At 43.6% G+C, this 23,980-nt stretch overlaps 1 protein-coding gene across 1 annotated transcript in view; it reads right to left on the reverse strand.

Moving 5' to 3' along the window:
* Window positions 1–23,980, reverse strand: part of DNAAF9 (dynein axonemal assembly factor 9) — a 643,469-nt gene that overhangs the window by 118,057 nt on the left and 501,432 nt on the right. The window contains exon 31 of the mRNA XM_053704320.1: window positions 2,647–2,733. Within this exon, the coding sequence (XP_053560295.1) occupies window positions 2,647–2,733 (87 nt within the window). The remainder of the gene's footprint in view (window positions 1–2,646; window positions 2,734–23,980) is intronic.

The raw sequence follows: 23,980 nt of genomic DNA on the forward strand, positions 1-23,980 counted from the left end.
AGCCACGCTCTTCACACCAGTAAGTCCTCCACACTTTATGGTAGATACGATGAGTAACTGGCTTACGAGCTTGAACCAGAGAGTGTCGATAACACTCTCAGAGAACCCTGTTTTGGCTAAGACTAAGCGTTCAATCTGAGGTTATATTGTCTGATTGGAATCTGATAAACTGGTACGAACCCAGAAGGGGCCAAGCCTTCAACAAGAAATTGAAGATTGCTCGGAGTTCCAAAATATTTATCGGAAGGGAGGACTTCTGAGTCCACAGACCTTGTTGCCTTCTTTCACCCCAAACGGCTACCGAACCGGAAAGGCTTACGTCCGTAGTCACAATCTCCCAGGACGGTCTCAAAAAGCACATGCCTTGGGACAAATGATCTGAGCCACCAGGAGAGTGAGTGTATCGACAGGCTGTCCAGCACAATCTGTTGAGACAGATCTGAATGGTCGACGTTCCATTGTCTCAGCATGCATAGTTGTAAGGGTCAGACATGAATTCTGGCAAAAGAAATGATGTCCATGCAGGACACCGTGAGTCTGATTACCTCCATACACTGAGCCACTGAGGGTCTCGAAGAGGCCTGGAGGGCAAGAGATGCAGAAGTTAGCTTGCAACATATCTGATCTGTGAGGAATATTCTCATGGATATGGAGTCTATTATAGTTCCCAGGAAATTAACCTTGTACTTGGAGTAAGATTACTCTTTTCCGGCTAGAAGAGCCCCCAGAACCTTTGTAAATATCCTTGGAGCACCTTTGTAAATATCCTTGGAGCAGTAGCTAGGCCAAACTGAAGAGCTATGAACTGGAAAAGTTGATCCAGAAAAGCAAACCTCAGGAACTGAAAATGTTCCCTGTGAATCTGGACGTGAAGGTATGCATCCTTCAGGTCTATAGTGGTCATAAACTGTCCTTCCTGAACCAGAGGCAGGATTGACTGTATTGTTTCCATCTTGAACTCATCCTCGGATAGCTAAGATATAGTAGCTAAATCCGACAAATATTTAGATGACTCTCGGTCAGGAGAACTATGTTTAACCTTTCTCTTGCATTTGTTAGAGTGAGGTAAGGCACGGTAAAGTCTGCCGAAAATGGCCCCCTCCAGATGAAGGATTAGTTGAACCGCGTGGAACTGCATGGGGAGCGGGTAATGTAGAGAGGGAAGTAATTTCTCAGGACCCAGATTCCTGAGAAGTAGACGGCTCAGAAGGGCTAATAGCTAATTAGAGTATTAGCATGTCTCCCCTTCTATGTCTCCCCTTAGACTTTAAAACAGTGTTTAGGCAAATGAAACAAAATTGAGCAGGCGGGCAAACCACAAACTCCTCACAAAATAAACAGGAATTATTAATCAGTACAGAAGGAGCGGAACCTTCTAATGTAGTATCAGAGTCCTCCATAGCTTTGTATATACCAACAGAAGGACAATCAAAATGAAACACTTATTTAAAAAACAGCAACTTAATACTCACAATGGCTGGGGAACTCACAACCTCCTAGACCCAGACGGCTAACAGTGAAAACGCTCTCCTCAGGAGTGATGTCTGCAGCAGGATCTTAGGAAATGAAAGAGACTGCACCCAGTCACGTGGTACGTAAGACAGGACTTCTGCCATGCAAAAGGGCGCCAAGCTATTATGAGCAGCGCAACACTTCAAAAACGAAAGTGAAACCTGTTTGTTTCAAGCAAAAAACACACAGCCTAAAAAACTCTCACATTAAGCAGATATAAATCCCCAAACTGTTCAAATAATCTCCCTGAAGGAGATATTAACCCTTGATACTATTGAGGTATAAAGGAGCCACACTGTGACCCTGTTTAGTGTTTTAAAATGTATATATAAAAAACGGTCTTATCCTCCAGGATCCATGCTGTGGAACAGGCACAGCCTCTCAAGTTTGAAAGTCTTGCAGCAGCGCTTCTGACATGGACTTGAGTGTGTAGCAGCAAGCAGTGAAACTCGTCAACACTGATTGCTCAGGAGCTGTTAGCGACAGTCTGGATGGGTTTGCAGAAAAACTTTCCCTGCATCTCCAGACTCTTTCATCAATAATCTCACTGAGAGGTTGACATGATTACTTAAAACTCCAGCCCTTTCTCGAAGGGAACATACCCATACAGGACAATCCAAATCTTCTGACACTTCTCTGCCACCTCCAATAGTGACGAAAGGCAAAGAATGATTAGGGGATAGGGGAAGTGGGATAGATATTTAAGCCTTTGGCTGGGGTGTAGGTGGCCAGGTGTTGTATTTCCCAACAGAAAGGAATGAAGTAGTGGACTCTCCCTGCCTTATGGAAGTAAAAGGTATTGCAGGATGCCTCAATATCGAGGCATCACTGCAATACCCTGAAAGAGTCTGGAAGCGATCACGATCGCTAACAGCGCTTGAAACCCCAGAGGATGTGCCAGGCATGTCCTTGCTCATTAACTAACACTCTTTGTAGGACGTGCCTGGCACGTCCTTGGTCGTTAAGGGGTTAACATTGTATGTTGTATCTGAATCATGAAATAAACTATTTGGGTTTCAAGTCCATTTAATATTGAAAATAGAGATACAAAATAAAATAATTAAAATAAAAAATGGTACAGTATGTTAAAGAAAATACAACGTGATAAGCTAAAGAGAAAATAACTATACTTACCAGCCTGGGTACATCAGATAACGTGTTCTCAACATCAGTGGGTTTGAAAAGCTGCTTTCTGACAGGACCATTTCAATATCCTCATTTCTGCAGAAAAAAGGTATAAATAAAAACTCAGTATTCAGCATAAAAGTTAATCAACTCTACTTTCCCATTTTTTTTTTTTTACACAGGGAGGTGCTCCCTATAAACAAAGTCTTCTTTATCCTTCAAAATTATCCATTATATTACCTCACTGTAACCTCTAGTTTAGGGCTCACTTGTGTCAGGCCACCCTGTCCTTAACATTGGGCCTGATGCTCTTTAATCTACACGCTGTGATAAAAGGACACTCTATGCCAGAATTTTTATTGTTTTAAAAACATAGATAATCCCTTTATTACCCATTCCCCAGTTTTGCATAACCGACACAGTTATATTAATATACGTTTTACCTCTGTGATTACCTTGTATCTAAGCCTCTGCAGACTGCCCCCTTATTCCAGTACTTTTGTCAGACTTGTTTTTAGCAGTGCCCTCACAGAAGAAACACCACAGGAGTGAGCACAATGTTATCTATATGGCACACGTGGACTTATGCCCTCTAGCTGTGAAAAACTGTCAAATGCATTGAGATAAAAGACGGCCTTCAAGGGCTTGGAAATTAGCATATGAGCCTACCTAGGTTTAACTTTCAACTAAGAATACCAAAAGACCCCCTGATCCCTCCCAAACAGCTCTCATCCCTCCCCACCTCACAATTGGTTGTTTGTGTGTGTTTTTTTATAGCATATTTACATATGCTGCTGTGTAGGATCCCACCTTAGCCCCCAACCTCCCTGATCCCCCCCCCCCCCAAACAGCTCTCTAACCCTCCCCCTCTACCTTAATGGGCGCCATCTTGGGTACTGGCAGCTGTCTGCCAGTACCCAGTTTAGAGTAAAACTGTTTATTTTTTGTTTGTTTTTTCTCCCAAAGACCAACCCCCCCACCCCCTCCAAGTACCCTAAGGTATAATCTAGGGCAAACTCCCACCCCCCTTTCTCCCACTTCTTAACGAAAACATTTCTGTAGTGTAGCGGTTCCCACTCGCTCCCGCAAGCGGCCGCCCCCTGTGCACACGCGTCCGTGCGCGCCCCCTTCGGTCCCGCCCCCCTCCACATCACAAGGCCCATAGATGGCCGCCCACCCACCTCCCATGTCGGCTCCCACCCACCAACGATACTGGCCATCGATGTTCGGTGCAGAGAGGGCCACAGAGTGGCTCTCTCTGCATAGGATGGCCATGCAGGGTTATTGCAGGATGCCTCGATATCGAGGCATCACTGTAATAACCGGAAAGCGGCTGGAAGCGATCAGGATCGCTTCCACCGCTTTCAGAGACTGAGGACGTGCAGTGTACGTCCTCGGTCGTTAAGGGTATTTTTTTTTGGAGGACGTACCCTGCACGTCCTGGGTCGTTAAGGGGTTAAAAATGAAAAAGGTTTTGTGGGAACACACAAGAACAAAAAGTTTGTAAACCCTTTGGTATTACCTACTGGCATTCATTATCATTACTCAAACATCTGATCACAACAATAGACAAACACAAATTGCTTAAATTAATAACAAAATTTGTACTTTTATGTAATTTTTGTTTTTGTTTGATTTGATGCACCAATCATTTTTTAAGCATGCGGATTGGTTGTTAAATGTTTCTACCTCAAGTAAAAGCTTGCACATTGGTGGCATGTGGTATTTACGCAGCCAACAAATCAGAAGGCAGTACACCTGAGGAAGGGGCATGGCCTTGAAACACGTATTTCACAGAAGTTTGGCCGGACTGTTTGTCAATATATACGCTGCAAGTATTCTGTTTATACTTTTATTTATATAAAGCTCAGTTTATTATGCATGAGTCAGTGCTTTTCATTTTTGTTTGTGGATTTAGGTTTTTAATAAGAACAGCAGTTTTCTATATACATTATTGTTTCTTGCTGCAGCTTCCGCATTCATTTGTTTTACTCAAGGATGCTCTCCTTTTTTCAATAAAATGTTTAATTAGCTTACCAATATACTTTTATTAATAATTTTTCCCATTTTTCCATAATTTAGCTCTGCAAATTTGGGGTTTTAACAATTCTAAAACTGAAAGGGCAAACTGCAAATTTCACAAGCCTAACCAACCCTGCCATATATCTGTCCCTTACCGGCCTTAGCAGAGATGATCAGAGAACATTTCAGGTCAAAGGCAGCTTTATTAACAAAATTACAGTGGCTATCGGTGTTTATCCCAGAAAAAAAAAAGGTGTAGTTGCATTAAAATGTTCATACTTTCCTAATATGCTAATTTTTTGCAAGAGAAATCTTTTAATTACAAAGTATTTCATGTTCTTTAAACAATGTGTTCAATGACAAGCTTATCCATATTGTATATGTCTTTTGTTGTGACTCAGCAGATAACAATAGCAGTAATTAATGCAAAAACCCCTCCCTCCCCAGTCCTTTCATAAAAGTACACATGAAGTTTAGTATCCCTTTAGTACCTTAAAGGGATACTAAACCCAATTTTTTCCTTCATGATTCGGATAGAGCAGGCAATTTTAAGCAGCCTTCTAATTTACTTCTATTATCAATGTTTCTTCGTTCTCTTGCTATCTTTATTTGAAAAAGCAGGAATAAAAGCTTTGGAGCTGGTCCATTTTAGGTTGAGAACCTGGGTTGCGCTTGCTGATTTGATGGCTAAATGCAGGCACCAATCAGCAAGCCCTATCCAGGGTACTGAACAAAAAATAGGCTGGCTACAAAAGTTTTTATTCTTGCCTTTTCAAATAAAGATAGCAAGAGAACGAAGAAAAATGTACAATAGGAACAAATTAGAAAGTTGCTTAAAATTGCATGCTCTATCGGATTCATAAAATAAAAAAATAGGGTTCAGTATCCCTTTAACATATAAATACCAGGTACATTTTTTTAAATACATTTTTATTGAAGTCATAAAACAATGTTACAACGAAAGTTCGTCCATAAAACCGATACCATGCATAGTCAGGATTCACGTCATTATCCCATGAACATTACAAACATATGTATAAGGCAGTATTCCTAAAAATTAATCCAAATGATTTAGCTGATTCTATATCATGTAGGGCTATATTGCCTTTAGCGTAGAGCATTGAAATACTTTAGACTTGGATGTTGGAACGGACCTTGGATGAGAAGGTCCTGTCTCAATGGCAGTTTCCCCGGTGGCAGAGATGACATGTCCACTAGATCTGCATACCAAGTCCTGCGTGGCCACGCAGGCGCTATCAGGATTACTGAAGCTCTCTCCTGTTTGATTCTTGCAATCAGACGAGGTAGGAGAGGAAATGGAGGAAACACATAAGCCAGGTTGAACGACCACGGTACTGCTAGAGCATCTATCAGTACTGCTTGAGGATCCCTTGATCTGGACCCGTAACAAGGAAGTTTGGCACTCTGACGAGATGCCATCAGATCCAATTCTGGTGTGCCCCATTGATGAATCAATTGTGTAAACACCTCCGGATGGAGCTCCCACTCCCCCGGATGAAAAGTCTGACGACTGAGAAAATCCGCTTCCCAGTTCTCCACTCCTGGGATATAGATTGCTGATAGATGGCAAGATTGAGTCTCTGCCCATCGAATGATTTTAGAAACCTCTATCAACGCTAGAGAACTCTTTGTTCCCCCTTGATGATTGATATATGCTACAGTCGTGATATTGTCTGACTGGAATCCTATGAATTTGGCCGAAGCCAGCTGAGGCCACGCCTGAAGCGTGTTGAATATCGCTCTCAGTTCTAGAATATTTATTGGAAGGAAAGCCTCCTCCTGAGTCCACACACCCTGTGCCTTCAGGGAATTCTAGACTGCACCCCAGCCCAAGAGGCTGGCGTCCGTCGTCACTATGACCCATGCTGGCCTGCGGAAACACATTCCCTGGGACAGATGATCCTGTGACAACCACCAATGAAGAGAGTCTCTGGTCTCTTGATCCAGATTTATCTGAGGAGATACATTTGCATAATACCCATTCCACTGTCTGAGCATGCACAGTTGCAGTGGTCTGAGATGCAAGCGAGCAAACGGAACTATGTCCATTGCCGCTACCATTAGTCCAATTACCTCCATACACTGAGCCACTGACGGCCGAGGGATGGAATGAAGTGCTTGGCAGGTGATTAAGATCTTTGATTTTCTGACCTCCGTCAGAAAAATTTTCATGTCTACCAAGTCTATCAGAGTTCCCAGGAATGGAACTCTTGTGAGAGGGATAAGTGAACTCTCCTTTATGTTCACCTTCCACCCGTGAGAGCTTAGAAAAGCAAACACGATGTCCGTGTGAGAATTGGCTAGTTGGTAAGTTGATGCCTGAATCAAGATATCGTCCAGAGAATGGAATGCCTGGTCTATCCCATTCCTTAGTAACAATGTCCGAAATCCTCTTAGGGACTGGAAAAACATTAGTGTAAGTAGAAACCTCTAGATATCTATCCATTTTACACAATTTCTCTGGTGGAATTACAATAGGGTCACAATCATCCAGATTCGCTAAAACCTCCCTGAGCAACAAGCGGAGGTGTTCAAGCTTAAACTTAAAAGCCGTCATATCTGAGTCTGTTTGAGGGAACATCTTTCCTGAATCAGAAAGCTCTCCCTCAGACAGCAATTCCCCCACCCCCAATTCAGAACATTGTGAGGGTACATCGGAGATGGCTAATAAAGCGTCAGAGGGTTCAGCATTTACTCTAATACCGGACCTACTGCGCTTCCCCTGCAAACCAGGCAGTTTAGATAATACCTCTGTGAGGGTAGTAGACATAACTGCGGCCATATCTCGCAGGGTGAAAGAATTAGACGCACTAGAAGTACTTGGCGTCGCTTGGGCGGGCGTTAAAGGTTGTGACACTTGGGGAGAAGTAGATGGCATAACCTGATTCTCTTCTGACTGAGAATCATCCTGAGACATACTTTTATCAGCTAAAATATGTTCTTTGCAATGTAAGGCCCTTTCAGTACATGAGGGACACATTTTAAGTGGGGTTCTACAATGGCTTCTAAACACATGGAACATTGGCTTTCCTCAATGCCAGACATGTTAAACAGGCTAGTAATGACCACAAACAGGCTTGAAAACACTTTATTTAGTGAAAAAATAACAATCTATAAAAACGGTACTGCGCGTTTAAGAGAAAAAAAAGCATACAATTTTTCCAAAACTGCTTTAAAACAATAAAATTATCCCAACTTATCAGCTAAGTTTGCCCCAGAAGGAAAGGAATACTTAACCCTTACCAGAAAAAACGTAGTATTATAAAACGCTTATTTCAATAAAAACACCCCCTGCACCTCGCCACAGCCCTGCTGTGGCGCCTACCTGCCCTCAGGGATCTGTAAAATCATATTAAACCTTCGAATTGGCCCAATACTGCTCTAAAAGGCCCACCGGAGTTGGAGCTTGCTGCTTGTCTGGGAAAAACAACTGCGCAACTGAGGCGCGAAAATAGGCCCCGCCCATCTCACTCGATGTCTCACAGCCTAAAATAACCGCACCAGAGCGGTCTAAAACCTAGCCATGTGGGTTCTTATACCCATAAATGAAGCCATGTGTACCCTCTTATACTCAATAAAGTATAAAAAACGTCTCTCAAAAAAACGTTATCTGTACTCCCAGTCATGTAAACGTTTGCCCACAAACATCATAACATCAGTGTCAACCATTTTTTTATAGCCCAATATGCAAGTTCAGTAATACCCCATTTTATACTTTAGGATTACTGCTTACCCTTTCCCTCATGGAGATACTGTCAGACAATTCTGAAATAACACAGTCTCTCCAGAAAAAATGACTGAACATACCTCTCTGCTTATAGCATGAAAAACGTTCCTCACACTGAAGTTTCTTAAGTACTCCTCAGACATTCTGTGGGAACTCCTCTGGACCTTAGTAACAACTGCTAAGATCATCAGCCTCCAGGCAGAAGTCTTCATCCATCTGCTGCCTGGGAGAAAATAGTACACACCGGTACCATTTAAAATAAAAAACTCTTGCTTGAAGAAAATAAAAACTAACATTTTATCACCTCTTTCACTTTACCCTTCCTAGTACTTAGTATAGGCAAAGAGAATGACTGGGGGGTGGAGTCAAGGGAGGAGCTATATAGACAGCTCTGCTGTGGTGCTCTTTGCCACTTCCTGTTAGCAGGAGGATAATATCCCACAAGTAAAGGATGAATCCGTGGACTCGTCGTATCTTATAGAAGAAATTAGGGTTGTTGTGGTTGGAGGGCGAGGGGATAGGAATGGATAAGTAAATGTAGCCAAGCCCATTGAGTGGGATCTATCTGTCAAGAGAACGCTTCACATAACCTGCTTTTGCATTATAAGAGGGAGCTCAATAATCCAGCCGAAAGTTGAAGTCCCCTATGTGAGTGCTTACAAGGTCCTAGGGACTTTAAAGTAAATTTACTGCATTCTAGTCCCCTAATCTGGACAAGTGAATATAAGAGTCATAATAGTAATATATCCCATAGTGTTAGGGGGATGTAGATAAAGCAGGGACAAAAAAATAGAATTTATGCTTACCTGATAAATTACTTTCTCCAACGGTGTGTCCGGTCCACGGCGTCATCCTTACTTGTGGGAATATCTCTTCCCCAACAGGAAATGGCAAAGAGTCCCAGCAAAGCTGGCCATATAGTCCCTCCTAGGCTCCGCCCACCCCAGTCATTCGACCGACGGACAGGAGGAAAATATATAGGAGAACCCATATGGTACCGTGGTGACTGTAGTTAGAGAAAATAATTCATCAGACCTGATTAAAAAACCAGGGCGGGCCGTGGACCGGACACACCGTTGGAGAAAGTAATTTATCAGGTAAGCATAAATTCTGTTTTCTCCAACATTGGTGTGTCCGGTCCACGGCGTCATCCTTACTTGTGGGAACCAATACCAAAGCTTTAGGACACGGATTAAGGGAAGGAGCAAATCAGGTCACCTAAACGGAAGGCACCACGGCTTGCAAAACCTTTCTCCCAAAAATAGCCTCCGAAGAAGCAAAAGTATCAAATTTGTAAAATTTGGCAAAAGTGTGCAGTGAAGACCAAGTCGCTGCCTTACATATATGGTCAACAGAAGCCTCGTTCTTGAAGGCCCATGTGGAAGCTACAGCCCTAGTGGAGTGAGCTGTAATTCTTTCAGGAGGCTGCCGTCCGGCAGTCTCGTAAGCCAATCGGATGATGCTTTTAAGCCAAAAGTAAAGAGAGGTAGAAGTCGCTTTTTGACCTCTCCTTTTACCAGAATAGACAAACAAAGAAGATGTTTGTCTGAAATCCTTTGTAGCCTCTATATAGAATTTTAGAGCACGGACTACGTCCAAATTGTGTAACAAACGTTCCTTCTTTGAAACTGGATTCGGACATAAAGAAGGAACAACTATCTCCTGGTTAATATTCTTGTTAGAAACAACCTTTGGAAGAAAACCAGGCTTAGTACGCAAAACCACCTTATCTGCATGGAACACCAGATAAGGCGGAGAACACTGCAAAGCAGATAACTCAGAAACTCTTCTAGCAGAAGAAATAGCAACTAAAAACAAAACTTTCCAAGATAGTAACTTAATATCTATGGAATGTAAAGGTTCAAACGGAACCCCTTGAAGAACTGAAAGAACTAGATTTAGACTCCAGGGAGGAGTCAAAGGTCTGTAAACAGGCTTGATCCTAACCAGAGCCTGAACAAATGCTTGAACATCTGGCACAGCTGCCAGTCTTTTGTGTAGTAAGACAGATAAAGCAGAGATCTGTCCCTTTAGAGAACTTGCAGATAATCCTTTCTCCAAACCTTCTTGTAGAAAGGAGAGAATCTTAGGGATTTTTATCTTATTCCATGGGAATCCTTTGGATTCACACCAACAGATATATTTTTTCCATATCTTATGGTAAATCTTTCTAGTTACTGGTTTTCTGGCCTGAACCAGAGTATCTATCACAGAATCTGAAAACCCACGCTTTGAAAGAATCAAGCGTTCAATCTCCAAGCCGTCAGCTGGAGGGAGACCAGATTTGGATGTTCGAATGGACCCTGAACAAGAAGGTCCTGTCTCAAAGGTAGCTTCCATGGTGGAACCGATGACATATTCACCAGGTCTGCATACCAAGTCCTGCGTGGCCACGCAGGAGCTATCAAGATCACCGAGGCCCTCTCCTGTTTGATCCTGGCTACCAGCCTGGGAATGAGAGGAAACGGTGGAAACACATAAGCTAGGTTGAAGGTCCAAGGCGCTACTAGTGCATCTACTAGAGTCGCCTTGGGATCCCTGGATCTGGACCCGTAACACGGAACCTTGAAGTTCTGACGAGACGCCATCAGATCCATGTCTGGAATGCCCCATAATTGAGTCAGTTGGGCAAAGATCTCCGGATGGAGTTCCCACTCCCCCGGATGGAAAGTCTGACGACTCAGATAATCCGCTTCCCAGTTTTCCACACCTGGGATGTGGATCGCAGATAGATGGCAGGAGTGTTCCTCCGCCCATTGTATTATTTTGGTCACTTCTTTCATCGCCAGGGAACTCCTTGTTCCCCCCTGATGATTGATATACGCAACAGTCGTCATGTTGTCTGATTGGAATCTTATGAATCTGGCCTTTGCTAGTTGAGGCCAAGCCCTGAGAGCATTGAAAATCGCTCTTAGTTCCAGAATGTTTATCGGGAGAAGAGACTCTTCCCGAGACCATAGTCCCTGAGTCTTCAGGGATTCCCAGACCGCGCCCCAGCCCACTAGACTGGCGTCGGTCGTGACAATGACCCACTCTGGTCTGCGGAAGCTCATTCCCTTGCATAGATGGTCCAGGGTCAGCCACCAACGGAGTGAATCTCTGGTCTTCTGATCTACTTGAATCATTGGAGACAAGTCTGTATAGTCCCCATTCCACTGTTTGAGCATGCACAGTTGTAATGGTCTTAGATGAATTCGTGCAAAAGGAACTATGTCCATTGCTGCAACCATCAACCCTACTACTTCCATGCACTGAGCTATGGAAGGACGTGGAACAGAATGAAGAACTTGACAAGCGCTTAGAAGCTTTGATTTTCTGACCTCTGTCAGAAAAATCCTCATTTCTAAGGAATCTATTATTGTTCCCAAGAAGGGAACTCTTGTTGACGGAGACAGAGAACTTTTTTCTACGTTCACCTTCCATCCGTGCGATCTGAGAAAGGCCAGAACAATGTCTGTATGAGCCTTTGCTTTTGACAGGGACGACGCTTGTATTAGAATGTCGTCCAGGTATGGTACTACTGCAATGCCCCTCGGCCTTAGAACCGCTAGGAGGGACCCGAGTACCTTTGTGAAAATCCTTGGAGCAGTGGCTAACCCGAATGGGAGGGCCACAAACTGGTAATGTTTGTCCAGAAAGGCGAACCTTAGGAACTGATGATGTTCTTTGTGGATAGGAATATGTAGGTACGCATCCTTTAGATCCACGGTAGTCATAAATTGACCTTCCTGGATAGTGGGTAGAATTGTTTGAATGGTTTCCATTTTGAACGATGGTACCCTGAGAAATTTGTTTAGGATCTTCAGATCCAAAATAGGTCTGAATGTTCCCTCTTTTTTGGGAACTACGAACAGATTTGAATAAAATCCCATTCCCTGTTCTTTTATTGGGACAGGGTGTATCACTCCCATTTTTAACAGGTCTTCTACACAATGTAAGAACGCCTGTCTCTTTATTTGGTTTAAGGATAAGCGAGACATGTGGAACCTTCCCCTTGGGGGTAGTTCCCTGAATTCCAGAAGATAACCCTGAGAAACTATTTCTAGTGCCCAGGGATCCTGAACATCTCTTGCCCAAGCCTGAGCAAAGAGAGAGAGTCTGCCCCCTACTAGATCCGGTCCCGGATCGGGGGCTACTCCTTCATGCTGTCTTGTTAGCAGCAGCAGGCTTCTTGACCTGCTTACCCTTGTTCCAGCCCTGCATAGGTTTCCAGGCTGGTTTGGGCTGTGAGGCATTACCCTCTTGCTTAGAGGATGCAGAATTAGAGGCCGGTCCGTTCCTAAAATTGCGAAAGGAACGAAAATTAGACTTATTCTTGGCCTTGAACGGCCTATCTTGTGGAAGGGCGTGGCCCTTTCCCCCAGTGATGTCTGAGATAATCTCTTTCAATTCTGGTCCGAAGAGAGTTTTACCTTTGAAAGGGATGTTAAGCAATTTTGTCTTGGATGATACATCCGCTGACCAAGACTTTAGCCAAAGCGCTCTACGCGCCACAATTGCAAACTCTGAATTTTTCGCCGCTAATTTAGCTAATTGCAAGGCGGCATCTAAAATAAAAGAGTTAGCCAACTTAAGTGCGTGAACTCTGTCCATAACCTCCTCATATGGAGTCTCTCTACCGAGCGACTTTTCTAGTTCCTCAAACCAAAACCACGCTGCAGTAGTGACAGGAACAATGCACGAAATGGGTTGTAGAAGGTAACCTTGCTGTACAAAAATCTTTTTAAGCAAACCTTCCAATTTTTTATCCATAGGATCTTTGAAAGCACAACTATCCTCGATAGGAATAGTAGTGCGCTTGTTTAAAGTAGAAACTGCCCCCTCGACCTTAGGGACTGTCTGCCATAAGTCCTTTCTGGGCTCGACCATAGGAAATAATTTCTTAAATATAGGGGGGGGGGAACAAAAGGTATGCCGGGCTTCTCCCACTCCTTATTAACTATGTCCGCCACCCGCTTGGGTATAGGAAAAGCGTCGGGGTGCACCAGAACCTCTAGGAACTTGTCCATTTTGCATAATTTCTCTGGAATGACCAAGTTGTCACAATCATCCAGAGTAGATAACACCTCCTTAAGCAGTGCGCGGAGATGTTCTAATTTAAATTTAAATGTCACAACATCAGGTTCAGCTTGTTGAGAAATTTTTCCTGAATCTGAAATTTCCCCATCTGACAAAACCTCCCTCATGGCCACTTCAGATTGGTGTGAGGGTATGACAGAACAATTATCATCAGCGCCCTCCTGCTCTTCAGTGTTTAAGACAGAGCAATCGCGCTTTCTCTGATATGCAGGCATTTTGGATAAAAACAGAATTTATGTTTACCTGATAAATTACTTTCTCCAACGGTGTGTCCGGTCCACGGCGTCATCCTTACTTGTGGGATATTCTCTTCCCCAACAGGAAATGGCAAAGAGCCCAGCAAAGCTGGTCACATGATCCCTCCTAGGCTCCGCCTACCCCAGTCATTCGACCGACGTAAAGGAGGAATATTTGCATAGGAGAAACCATATGATACCGTGGTGACTGTAGTTAAAGAAAATAAATTATCAGACCTGATTAAAAAACCAGGGCGGGCCGTGGACCGGACACACCGTTGGAGAAAGTAATTTATCAGGTAAACATAAATTCTGTTTTCTCCAACATAGGTGTGTCCGGTCCACGGCGTCATCCTTACTTGTGGGAACCAATACCAAAGCTTTAGGACACGGATGAAGGGAGGGAGCAAATCAGGTCACCTAAATGGAAGGCACCACGGCTTGCAAAACCTTTCTCCCAAAAATAGCCTCAGAAGAAGCAAAAGTATCAAACTTGTAAAATTTGGTAAAAGTGTGCAGTGAAGACCAAGTCGCTGCCCTACATATCTGATCAACAGAAGCCTCGTTCTTGAAGGCCCATGTGGAAGCCACAGCCCTAGTGGAATGAGCTGTGATTCTTTCGGGAGGCTGCCGTCCGGCAGTCTCGTAAGCCAATCTGATGATGCTTTTAATCCAAAAAGAGAGAGAGAGGTAGAAGTTGCTTTTTGACCTCTCCTTTTACCGGAATAAACAACAAACAAGGAAGATGTTTGTCTAAAATCCTTTGTAGCATCTAAATAGAATTTTAGAGCGCGAACAACATCCAAATTGTGCAACAAACGTTCCTTCTTCGAAACTGGTTTCGGACACAGAGAAGGTACGATAATCTCCTGGTTAATGTTTTTGTTAGAAACAACTTTTGGAAGAAAACCAGGTTTAGTACGTAAAACCACCTTATCTGCATGGAACACCAGATAAGGAGGAGAACACTGCAGAGCAGATAATTCTGAAACTCTTCGAGCAGAAGAAATTGCAACCAAAAACAAAACTTTCCAAGATAATAACTTAATATCAACGGAATGTAAGGGTTCAAACGGAACCCCCTGAAGAACTGAAAGAACTAAGTTGAGACTCCAAGGAGGAGTCAAAGGTTTGTAAACAGGCTTGATTCTGACCAGAGCCTGAACAAAGGCTTGAACATCTGGCACAGCTGCCAGCTTTTTGTGAAGTAACACAGACAAGGCAGAAATCTGTCCCTTCAGGGAACTTGCAGATAATCCTTTTTCCAATCCTTCTTGAAGGAAGGATAGAATCTTAGGAATCTTAACCTTGTCCCAAGGGAATCCTTTAGATTCACACCAACAGATATATTTTTTCCAAATTTTGTGGTAAATCTTTCTAGTTACAGGCTTTCTGGCCTGAACAAGAGTATCGATAACAGAATCTGAGAACCCTCGCTTCGATAAGATCAAGCGTTCAATCTCCAAGCAGTCAGCTGGAGTGAGACCAGATTCGGATGTTCGAACGGACCCTGAACAAGAAGGTCTCGTCTCAAAGGTAGCTTCCAAGGTGGAGCCGATGACATATTCACCAGATCTGCATACCAAGTCCTGCGTGGCCACGCAGGAGCTATCAAGATCACCGACGCCCTCTCCTGATTGATCCTGGCTACCAGCCTGGGGATGAGAGGAAACGGCGGGAACACATAAGCTAGTTTGAAAGTCCAAGGTGCTACTAGTGCATCCACTAGAGCCGCCTTGGGATCCCTGGATCTGGACCCGTAGCAAGGAACTTTGAAGTTCTGACGAGAGGCCATCAGATCCATGTCTGGAATGCCCCACAGTTGAGTGACTTGGGCAAAGATTTCCGGATGGAGTTCCCACTCCCCCGGATGCAATGTCTGACGACTCAGAAAATCCGCTTCCCAATTTTCCACTCCTGGGATGTGGATAGCAGACAGGTGGCAGGAGTGAGACTCCGCCCATAGAATGATTTTGGTCACTTCTTCCATCGCTAGGGAACTCCTTGTTCCCCCCTGATGGTTGATGTACGCAACAGTTGTCATGTTGTCTGATTGAAACCGTATGAACTTGGCCCTCGCTAGCTGAGGCCAAGCTTTGAGAGCATTGAATATCGCTCTCAGTTCCAGAATATTTATCGGTAGAAGAGATTCTTCCCGAGACCAAAGACCCTGAGCTTTCAGGGATCCCCAGACCGCGCCCCAGCCCATCAGACTGGCGTCGGTCGTGACAATGACCCACTCTGGTCTGCGGAAGGTCATCCCTTGTGACAGGTTGTCCAGGGACAGCCACCAACGGAGTGAGTCTCTGGTCCTCTGATTTACTTGTATCTTCGGAGACAAGTCTGTATAGTCCCCATTCCACTGACTGAGCATGCACAGTTGTAATGGTCTTAGATGAATGCGCGCAAAAGGAACTATGTCCATTGCCGCTACCATCAAACCTATCACTTCCATGCACTGCGCTATGGAAGGAAGAGGAACGGAATGAAGTATCCGACAAGAGTCTAGAAGTTTTGTTTTTCTGACTTCTGTCAGAAAAATCCTCATTTCTAAGGAGTCTATTATTGTTCCCAAGAAGGGAACCCTTGTTGACGGAGATAGAGAACTCTTTTCCACGTTCACTTTCCATCCGTGAGATCTGAGAAAGGCCAGGACAATGTCCGTGTGAGCCTTTGCTTGAGGAAGGGACGACGCTTGAATCAGAATGTCGTCCAAGTAAGGTACTACGGCAATGCCCCTTGGTCTTAGCACAGCTAGAAGGGACCCTAGTACCTTTGTGAAAATCCTTGGAGCAGTGGCTAATCCGAAAGGAAGCGCCACGAACTGGTAATGCTTGTCCAGGAATGCGAACCTTAGGAACCGATGATGTTCCTTGTGGATAGGAATATGTAGATACGCATCCTTTAAATCCACCGTGGTCATGAATTGACCTTCCTGGATGGAAGGAAGAATTGTTCGAATGGTTTCCATCTTGAACGATGGAACCTTGAGAAACTTGTTTAAGATCTTGAGATCTAAGATTGGTCTGAACGTTCCCTCTTTTTTGGGAACTATGAACAGATTGGAGTAGAACCCCATCCCTTGTTCTCCTAATGGAACAGGATGAATCACTCCCATTTTTAACAGGTCTTCTACACAATGCAAGAATGCCTGTCTTTTTATGTGGTCTGAAGACAACTGAGACCTGTGGAACCTCCCCCTTGGGGGAAGCCCCTTGAACTCCAGAAAATAACCTTGGGAGACTATTTCTAGCGCCCAAGGATCCAGAACATCTCTTGCCCAAGCCTGAGCGAAGAGAGAGAGTCTGCCCCCCACCAGATCCGGTCCCGGATCGGGGGCCAACATTTCATGCCGTCTTGGTAGCAGTGGCAGGTTTCTTGGCCTGCTTTCCCTTGTTCCAGCCTTGCATTGGTCTCCAAGCTGGCTTGGCTTGAGAAGTATTACCCTCTTGCTTAGAGGACGTAGCACTTTGGGCTGGTCCGTTTCTACGAAAGGGACGAAAATTAGGTTTATTTTTGGCCTTGAAAGGCCGATCCTGAGGAAGGGCGTGGCCCTTACCCCCAGTGATATCAGAGATAATCTCTTTCAAGTCAGGGCCAAACAGCGTTTTCCCCTTGAAAGGAATGTTAAGTAGCTTGTTCTTGGAAGACGCATCAGCTGACCAAGATTTCAACCAAAGCGCTCTGCGCGCCACAATAGCAAACCCAGAATTCTTAGCCGCTAACCTAGCCAATTGCAAAGTGGCGTCTAAGGTGAAAGAATTAGCCAATTTGAGAGCATTGATTCTGTCCATAATCTCCTCATAAGGAGGAGAATCACTATCGACCGCCTTTACCAGCTCATCGAACCAGAAACACGCGGCTGTAGCGACAGGGACAATGCATGAAATTGGTTGTAGAAGGTAACCCTGCTGAACAAACATCTTTTTAAGTAAACCTTCTAATTTTTTATCCATAGGATCTTTGAAAGCACAACTATCTTCTATGGGTATAGTGGTGCGTTTGTTTAAGGTGGAAACCGCTCCCTCGACCTTGGGGACTGTCTGCCATAAGTCCTTTCTGGGGTCGACCATAGGAAACAATTTTTTAAATATGGGGGGAGGGACGAAAGGAATACCGGGCCTTTCCCATTCTTTATTTACAATGTCCGCCACCCGCTTGGGTATAGGAAAAGCTTCTGGGAGCCCCGGGACCTCTAGGAACTTGTCCATTTTACATAGTTTCTCTGGGATGACCAACTTGTCACAATCATCCAGAGTGGATAATACCTCCTTAAGCAGAATGCGGAGATGTTCCAACTTAAATTTAAACGTAATCACATCAGGTTCAGCTTGTTGAGAAATGTTCCCTGAATCAGTAATTTCTCCCTCAGACAAAACCTCCCTGGCCCCATCAGACTGGTTTAGGGGCCCTTCAGAACCATTATTATCAGCGTCGTCATGCTCTTCAGTATCTAAAACAGAGCAGTCACGCTTACGCTGATAAGTGTTCATTTTGGCTAAAATGTTTTTGACAGAATTATCCATTACAGCCGTTAATTGTTGCATAGTAAGGAGTATTGGCGCGCTAGATGTACTAGGGGCCTCCTGAGTGGGCAAGACTCGTGTAGACGAAGGAGGGAATGATGCAGTACCATGCTTACTCCCCTCACTTGAGGAATCATCTTGGGCATCATTGTCATTGTCACATAAATCACATTTATTTAAATGAGAAGGAACTCTGGCTTCCCCACATTCAGAACACAGTCTATCTGGTAGTTCAGACATGTTAAACAGGCATAAACTTGATAACAAAGTACAAAAAACGTTTTAAAATAAAACCGTTACTGTCACTTTAAATTTTAAACTGAACACACTTTATTACTGCAATTGCGAAAAAATATGAAGGAATTGTTCAAAATTCACCACAGTGTCTTAAAGCCTTAAAAGTATTGCACACCAAATTTGGAAGCTTTAACCCTTAAAATAACGGAACCGGAGCCGTTTTTAACTTTAACCCCTTTACAGTCCCTGGTATCTGCTTTGCTGAGACCCAACCAAGCCCAAAGGGGAATACGATACCAAATGACGCCTTCAGAAAGTCTTTTCTAGGTATCAGAGCTCCTCACACATGCGACTGCATGTCATGCCTCTCAAAAACAAGTGCGCAACACCGGCGCGAAAATGAGGCTCTGCCTATGATTTGGGAAAGCCCCTAAAGAATAAGGTGTCTAAAACAGTGCCTGCCGATATAATCTTATCATAATACCCAGATTAAATGATTCCTCAAGGCTAAATATGTGTTAATAATGAATCGATTTAGCCCAGAAAAAGTCTACAGTCTTAATAAGCCCTTGTGAAGCCCTTATTTACTATCTTAATAAACATGGCTTACCGGATCCCATAGGGAAAATGACAGCTTCCAGCATTACATCGTCTTGTTAGAATGTGTCATACCTCAAGCAGCAAGAGACTGCTCACTGTTCCCCCAACTGAAGTTAATTGCTCTCAACAGTCCTGTGTGGAACAGCCATGGATTTTAGTAACGGTTGCTAAAATCATTTTCCTCATACAAACAGAAATCTTCATCTCTTTTCTGTTTCTGAGTAAATAGTACATACCAGCACTATTTTAAAATAACAAACTCTTGATTGAATAATAAAAACTACAGTTAAACACTAAAAAACTCTAAGCCATCTCCGTGGAGATGTTGCCTGTACAACGGCAAAGAGAATGACTGGGGTAGGCGGAGCCTAGGAGGGATCATGTGACCAGCTTTGCTGGGCTCTTTGCCATTTCCTGTTGGGGAAGAGAATATCCCACAAGTAAGGATGACGCCGTGGACCGGACACACCTATGTTGGAGAAATATTTGCTATGGAGTTATCCATTACAGCCGTCAATTGTTGCATGGTAATAAGCATTGGCGCGCTAGATGTACTAGGGGCCTCCTGCGTGGGCAAAACTGGTGTAGACACAGTAGGAGATGATGTAGTATCATGTCTACTCCCCTCATCTGAGGAATCATCTTGGGCAATTTCATTATCTGTGGCAGTACTGTCCTTACTTTGTTTGGACGCTGTGGCACAATTATCACACAAATTTAAATGGGGAGACACATTGGCTTTCATACATATAGAACATAGCTTATCCGAAGGCACAGACATGTTAAACAGGCTTAAACTTGTTAATAAAGTACAAAAACCGTTTTAAAACAAAACCGTTACTGTCTCTTTAAATTTTAAACAGAAACACTTTATTACTGAATATGTGAAAAACTATGAAGGAATTGTTCAAAAATTACCACAGTGTCTTAAAGCATTAAGAGTATTGCACACCAAATTTCAGAGCTTTAACCCTTAAAATAACGGAACCGGAGCCGTTTACAAATTTAACCCCTATACAGTCCCAGCTACAGCTTTTGCTGAGATCTAACCAAGCCCAGAGGGGAATACGATACCAAATGACGCCTTCTAGAAACTTTTCCAGCTATTTTCAGGTCCTCACACATGCATCTGCATGTCTTGCTCTCAAAAACAACTGCGCAGTAATGACGCGAAAATGAGGCTCAGCCTACAACTGGGAAGGCCCTCCCTGACTGGAAAAGGTGTCTAACATAGTGCCTGCCGTTTAAAAAACGTTCCCCAAGCTTATAAATGTGAAATATCATCATAAACATGTATAAAATGCGCAAATAAAGCAATCGATTTAGCCCATAAAAGTGTCTACCAGTTTTATAGCCCATATTAAGCCCTTTATTCTGTTTGAGACTAAGAAAATGGCTTACCTATCCCCATGAGGGGAAAAATGACAGCCTTCCAGCATTACACAGTCTTGTTAGAAATATGGCTAGTCATACCTTAAGCAGAAAAGTCTGCTAACTGTTTCCCCCAACTGAAGTTACTTCATCTCAACAGTCCTATGTGGAAACAGCAATCGATTTTAGTTACTGTCTGCTAAAATCATCTTCCTCTCACAAACAGAAATCTTCATCTTTTTCTGTTTCAGAGTAAATAGTACATACCAGCACTATTTTAAAATAACAAACACTTGATAGAAGAATAAAAAACTACATTTAAACACCAAAAACTCTTAACCATCTCCGTGGAGATGTTGCCTGTGCAACGGCAAAGAGAATGACTGGGGTGGGCGGAGCCTAGGAGGGACTATATGGCCAGCTTTGCTGGGACTCTTTGCCATTTCCTGTTGGGGAAGAGATATTCCCACAAGTAAGGATGACGCCGTGGACCGGACACACCAATGTTGGAGAAAGACTAATATACAACGGTAACAGCAAATAAGGGTATACATCAGGAATAACAGTATTAACTGAGTGTACTGGGTGGGCAGTGAGATTAACAAATGTTTAATTCTAAACCTCCAGTATAAGTATATGAGTATAAGTAATATATATCTTACATTCTAGATCAGGTGTGTGTAAGAGGAGACAAATATAAACTAATAGAATTCAACAAAGATACTAAACAAACAGTAGATCCAGTATAGGCTGATCCCATAAGGTTTTCGATGACAGTGTAGGAGCAGATGTTACTCAGGTAATAAGTCTTCACTTAGAGGTTATGTTAATCCTCACAGCTGTCCTATCGAAATAAACAAGAAACCACGATAGGGTTCAACCCCCCTACCCAGAAACATGTTTCATGCATGATACCAAGTGTAAAACGTCTAGTACCAAAAACAATCATAGTAAACTATATAGTCACAATGGGAGTACGAACAAGGGAGCTTTGTCCTCTGAAATATATATATATGTGGGCCTCCCAGTTGTTAACCGATGTCTGTTTTCAGTGATCTCGGACTGATCACATGTAGATTATCAGGAATCTCCCGTATGACAAGCGGTGTGATGGGTCATGTCCTAGGTCCCTCATGGGTAGGTTTCACCTTGTGTTGCTATCAGGAGGGCAGTTATAGGGAGTGATGGGCTATTAAGCTCTAAGGCTACGCTAGCTCCGGACAGCTAGCTCATATAAAACTAGCGAAGTGTGAATGTTTTAACCATCCTTAGGTTCCTAAGCAGAGAGGAAGAGCAGCGCAGACTAAAAGGCTCAGTTCAGCATATATTTTAATGGGTCACTGTGCTAGCGCCTCTCAGGTGCGCCATTTGTGTACACAGGAAGGCCAGAAGGGCAGCCAACCACCCGGGTCAAAAGGATCTCCCCTCCAATCAGTAGGGACCACAAAGATTAGCTTTCCGGTACTCCGCCCCTCGGTCGCAAGGGAAAAACCACCGCGCCCGTTGAGCCTCATATCCAGAATAGAATGTGAGTGGCTTTTCAGTAATGACTTCCAACGTATTTTAGCCGTTTTCGGTGATGCTCGTGTCGCTGCAGGTCTCTGAAGCTTTGCTAGCTCTGCCGGGATGTTTACAGCGTGTGCGGTAGGTTGAGCTGAATCTAACCACAAATATTCCCCTGAGACCTCAAGTGGCTCCTGTTCTTCCTTCTGTATTTGCTTATTCAGCGGGGTGTCCGATGGGCCGTTAGTAAGGTAAGGTTCAGCTGGTGGGAGAGAGGGTGGACTGGCTGCAGTCTGTAGAGCGGCAATACAACCTACATGATGCTGGTCTAGACGAGCGGACATATTTTTCAAGAGAGACATGATTAGCCTCAGGGTGCCTGTCGGGCATACTGCATCGTGGGAGATCTCCATGTTATTGCGACCGGCTGATGTAGTCTGGTAGAGGAACAGAAGAGTCCGGTAAAGTGGTTAGGCTGCTGAGTCGTCTTAAGCAGGAGAAGTTCCGCAGATCCCCAACATGTCTGTAAAGCACAGCCCCCGTAGGGACTCCGGTAACCACCAGCCACTTCCCTCGTGGAGGTCGCCTAGGCCCCAAGTATCTGCATCTTGTTATGGAGATCATATGGGAGACTTGAACCCAAAAAAAAATAGATCAAATGCTGTATCACCCTGTTCTCTGTCATTGACCAAAAAGAGCAGGCATTAAAAGTGGTATATTGGCTTTATTTTGGTTGTTTATATGCCTTCCATTGTTAGAGCACAGGGCAGATGTGACTGCTCTCCTCGGCTGTTGGCTCCGCCCCCAATACCAGGTACATTTAAGATACACTGCCACCTGCTGGGCAAACACCTCATCAACTCCTATTTCTTTTTTCTCTATATTAAAGGGACACAAAACCCACAAAAAATTATTTCATGATTCAGATAGAGAATACAATTTTAAACAACTTTCCAATTTACTTCTATTATTTATTTTGCTTCCTTCTCTGGTTATCCTTTGCTGAAAGGTTTATCTAGTCCAACTCAGGAGCAGCAAATAACCTAGGCTCTAGCTGTTGATTGGTGGCTGAATATATATACCGATTGTCATTAGTGAATTGCTGCTTCTTCCACAAATGATACCCAGAGAATGAAACAAATTAGATAATAGAAGTAAATTTGAAAGTTGTTTAAAGTTGTATTTTCTATCTGAATCATGAGAAAAAATGTGGGTGTCATGTCCCTTTAATGTGACAATGAAGAGAAAAACAGGCCTTAAAGAGACAGTCTATCTCAGAATTATTGTTTAAAAGATAAATAATCCCTTTATTACCCATTCCCCAGTTTTGCATAACCAACAGTTATATTAAAAACATAATTTATGCTTACCTGATAAATTCCTTTCTCCTGTAGTGTGGTCAGTCCACGGGTCATCATTACTTCTGGGATATTAACTCCTCCCCAACAGGAAGTGCAAGAGGATCACCCAAGCAGAGCTGCTATATAGCTCCTCCCCTCTACGTCACACCCAGTCATTCGACCGAGAACCAACGAGAAAGGAGAAGCTAAAGGGTGCAGTGGTGACTGGAGTATAATTTAAAAATTTAGACCTGCCATAAAAAACAGGGCGGGCCGTGGACTGACCACACTACAGGAGAAAGGAATTTATCAGGTAAGCATAAATTATGTTTTCTCCTGTTAAGTGTGGTCAGTCCACGGGTCATCATTACTTCTGGGATACCAATACCAAAGCTAAAATACACGGATGACGGGAGGGACAGGCAGGATCTTTATACGGAAGGAACCACTGCCTGAAGAACCTTTCTCCCAAAAACAGCCTCCGAAGAAGCAAAAGTGTCAAATTTGTAAAATTTGGAAAAAGTATGAAGAGAAGACCAAGTTGCAGCCTTGCAAATCTGTTCAACAGAGGCCTCATTCTTAAAGGCCCAAGTGGAAGCCACAGCTCTAGTAGAATGAGCTGTAATTCTTTCAGGAGGCTGCTGTCCAGCAGTCTCATAAGCTAAACGTATTATGCTACGA

This window comes from Bombina bombina, chromosome 2 (genome assembly GCF_027579735.1).
Source record: "Bombina bombina isolate aBomBom1 chromosome 2, aBomBom1.pri, whole genome shotgun sequence".
Lineage (NCBI taxonomy): Eukaryota > Metazoa > Chordata > Amphibia > Anura > Bombinatoridae > Bombina > Bombina bombina.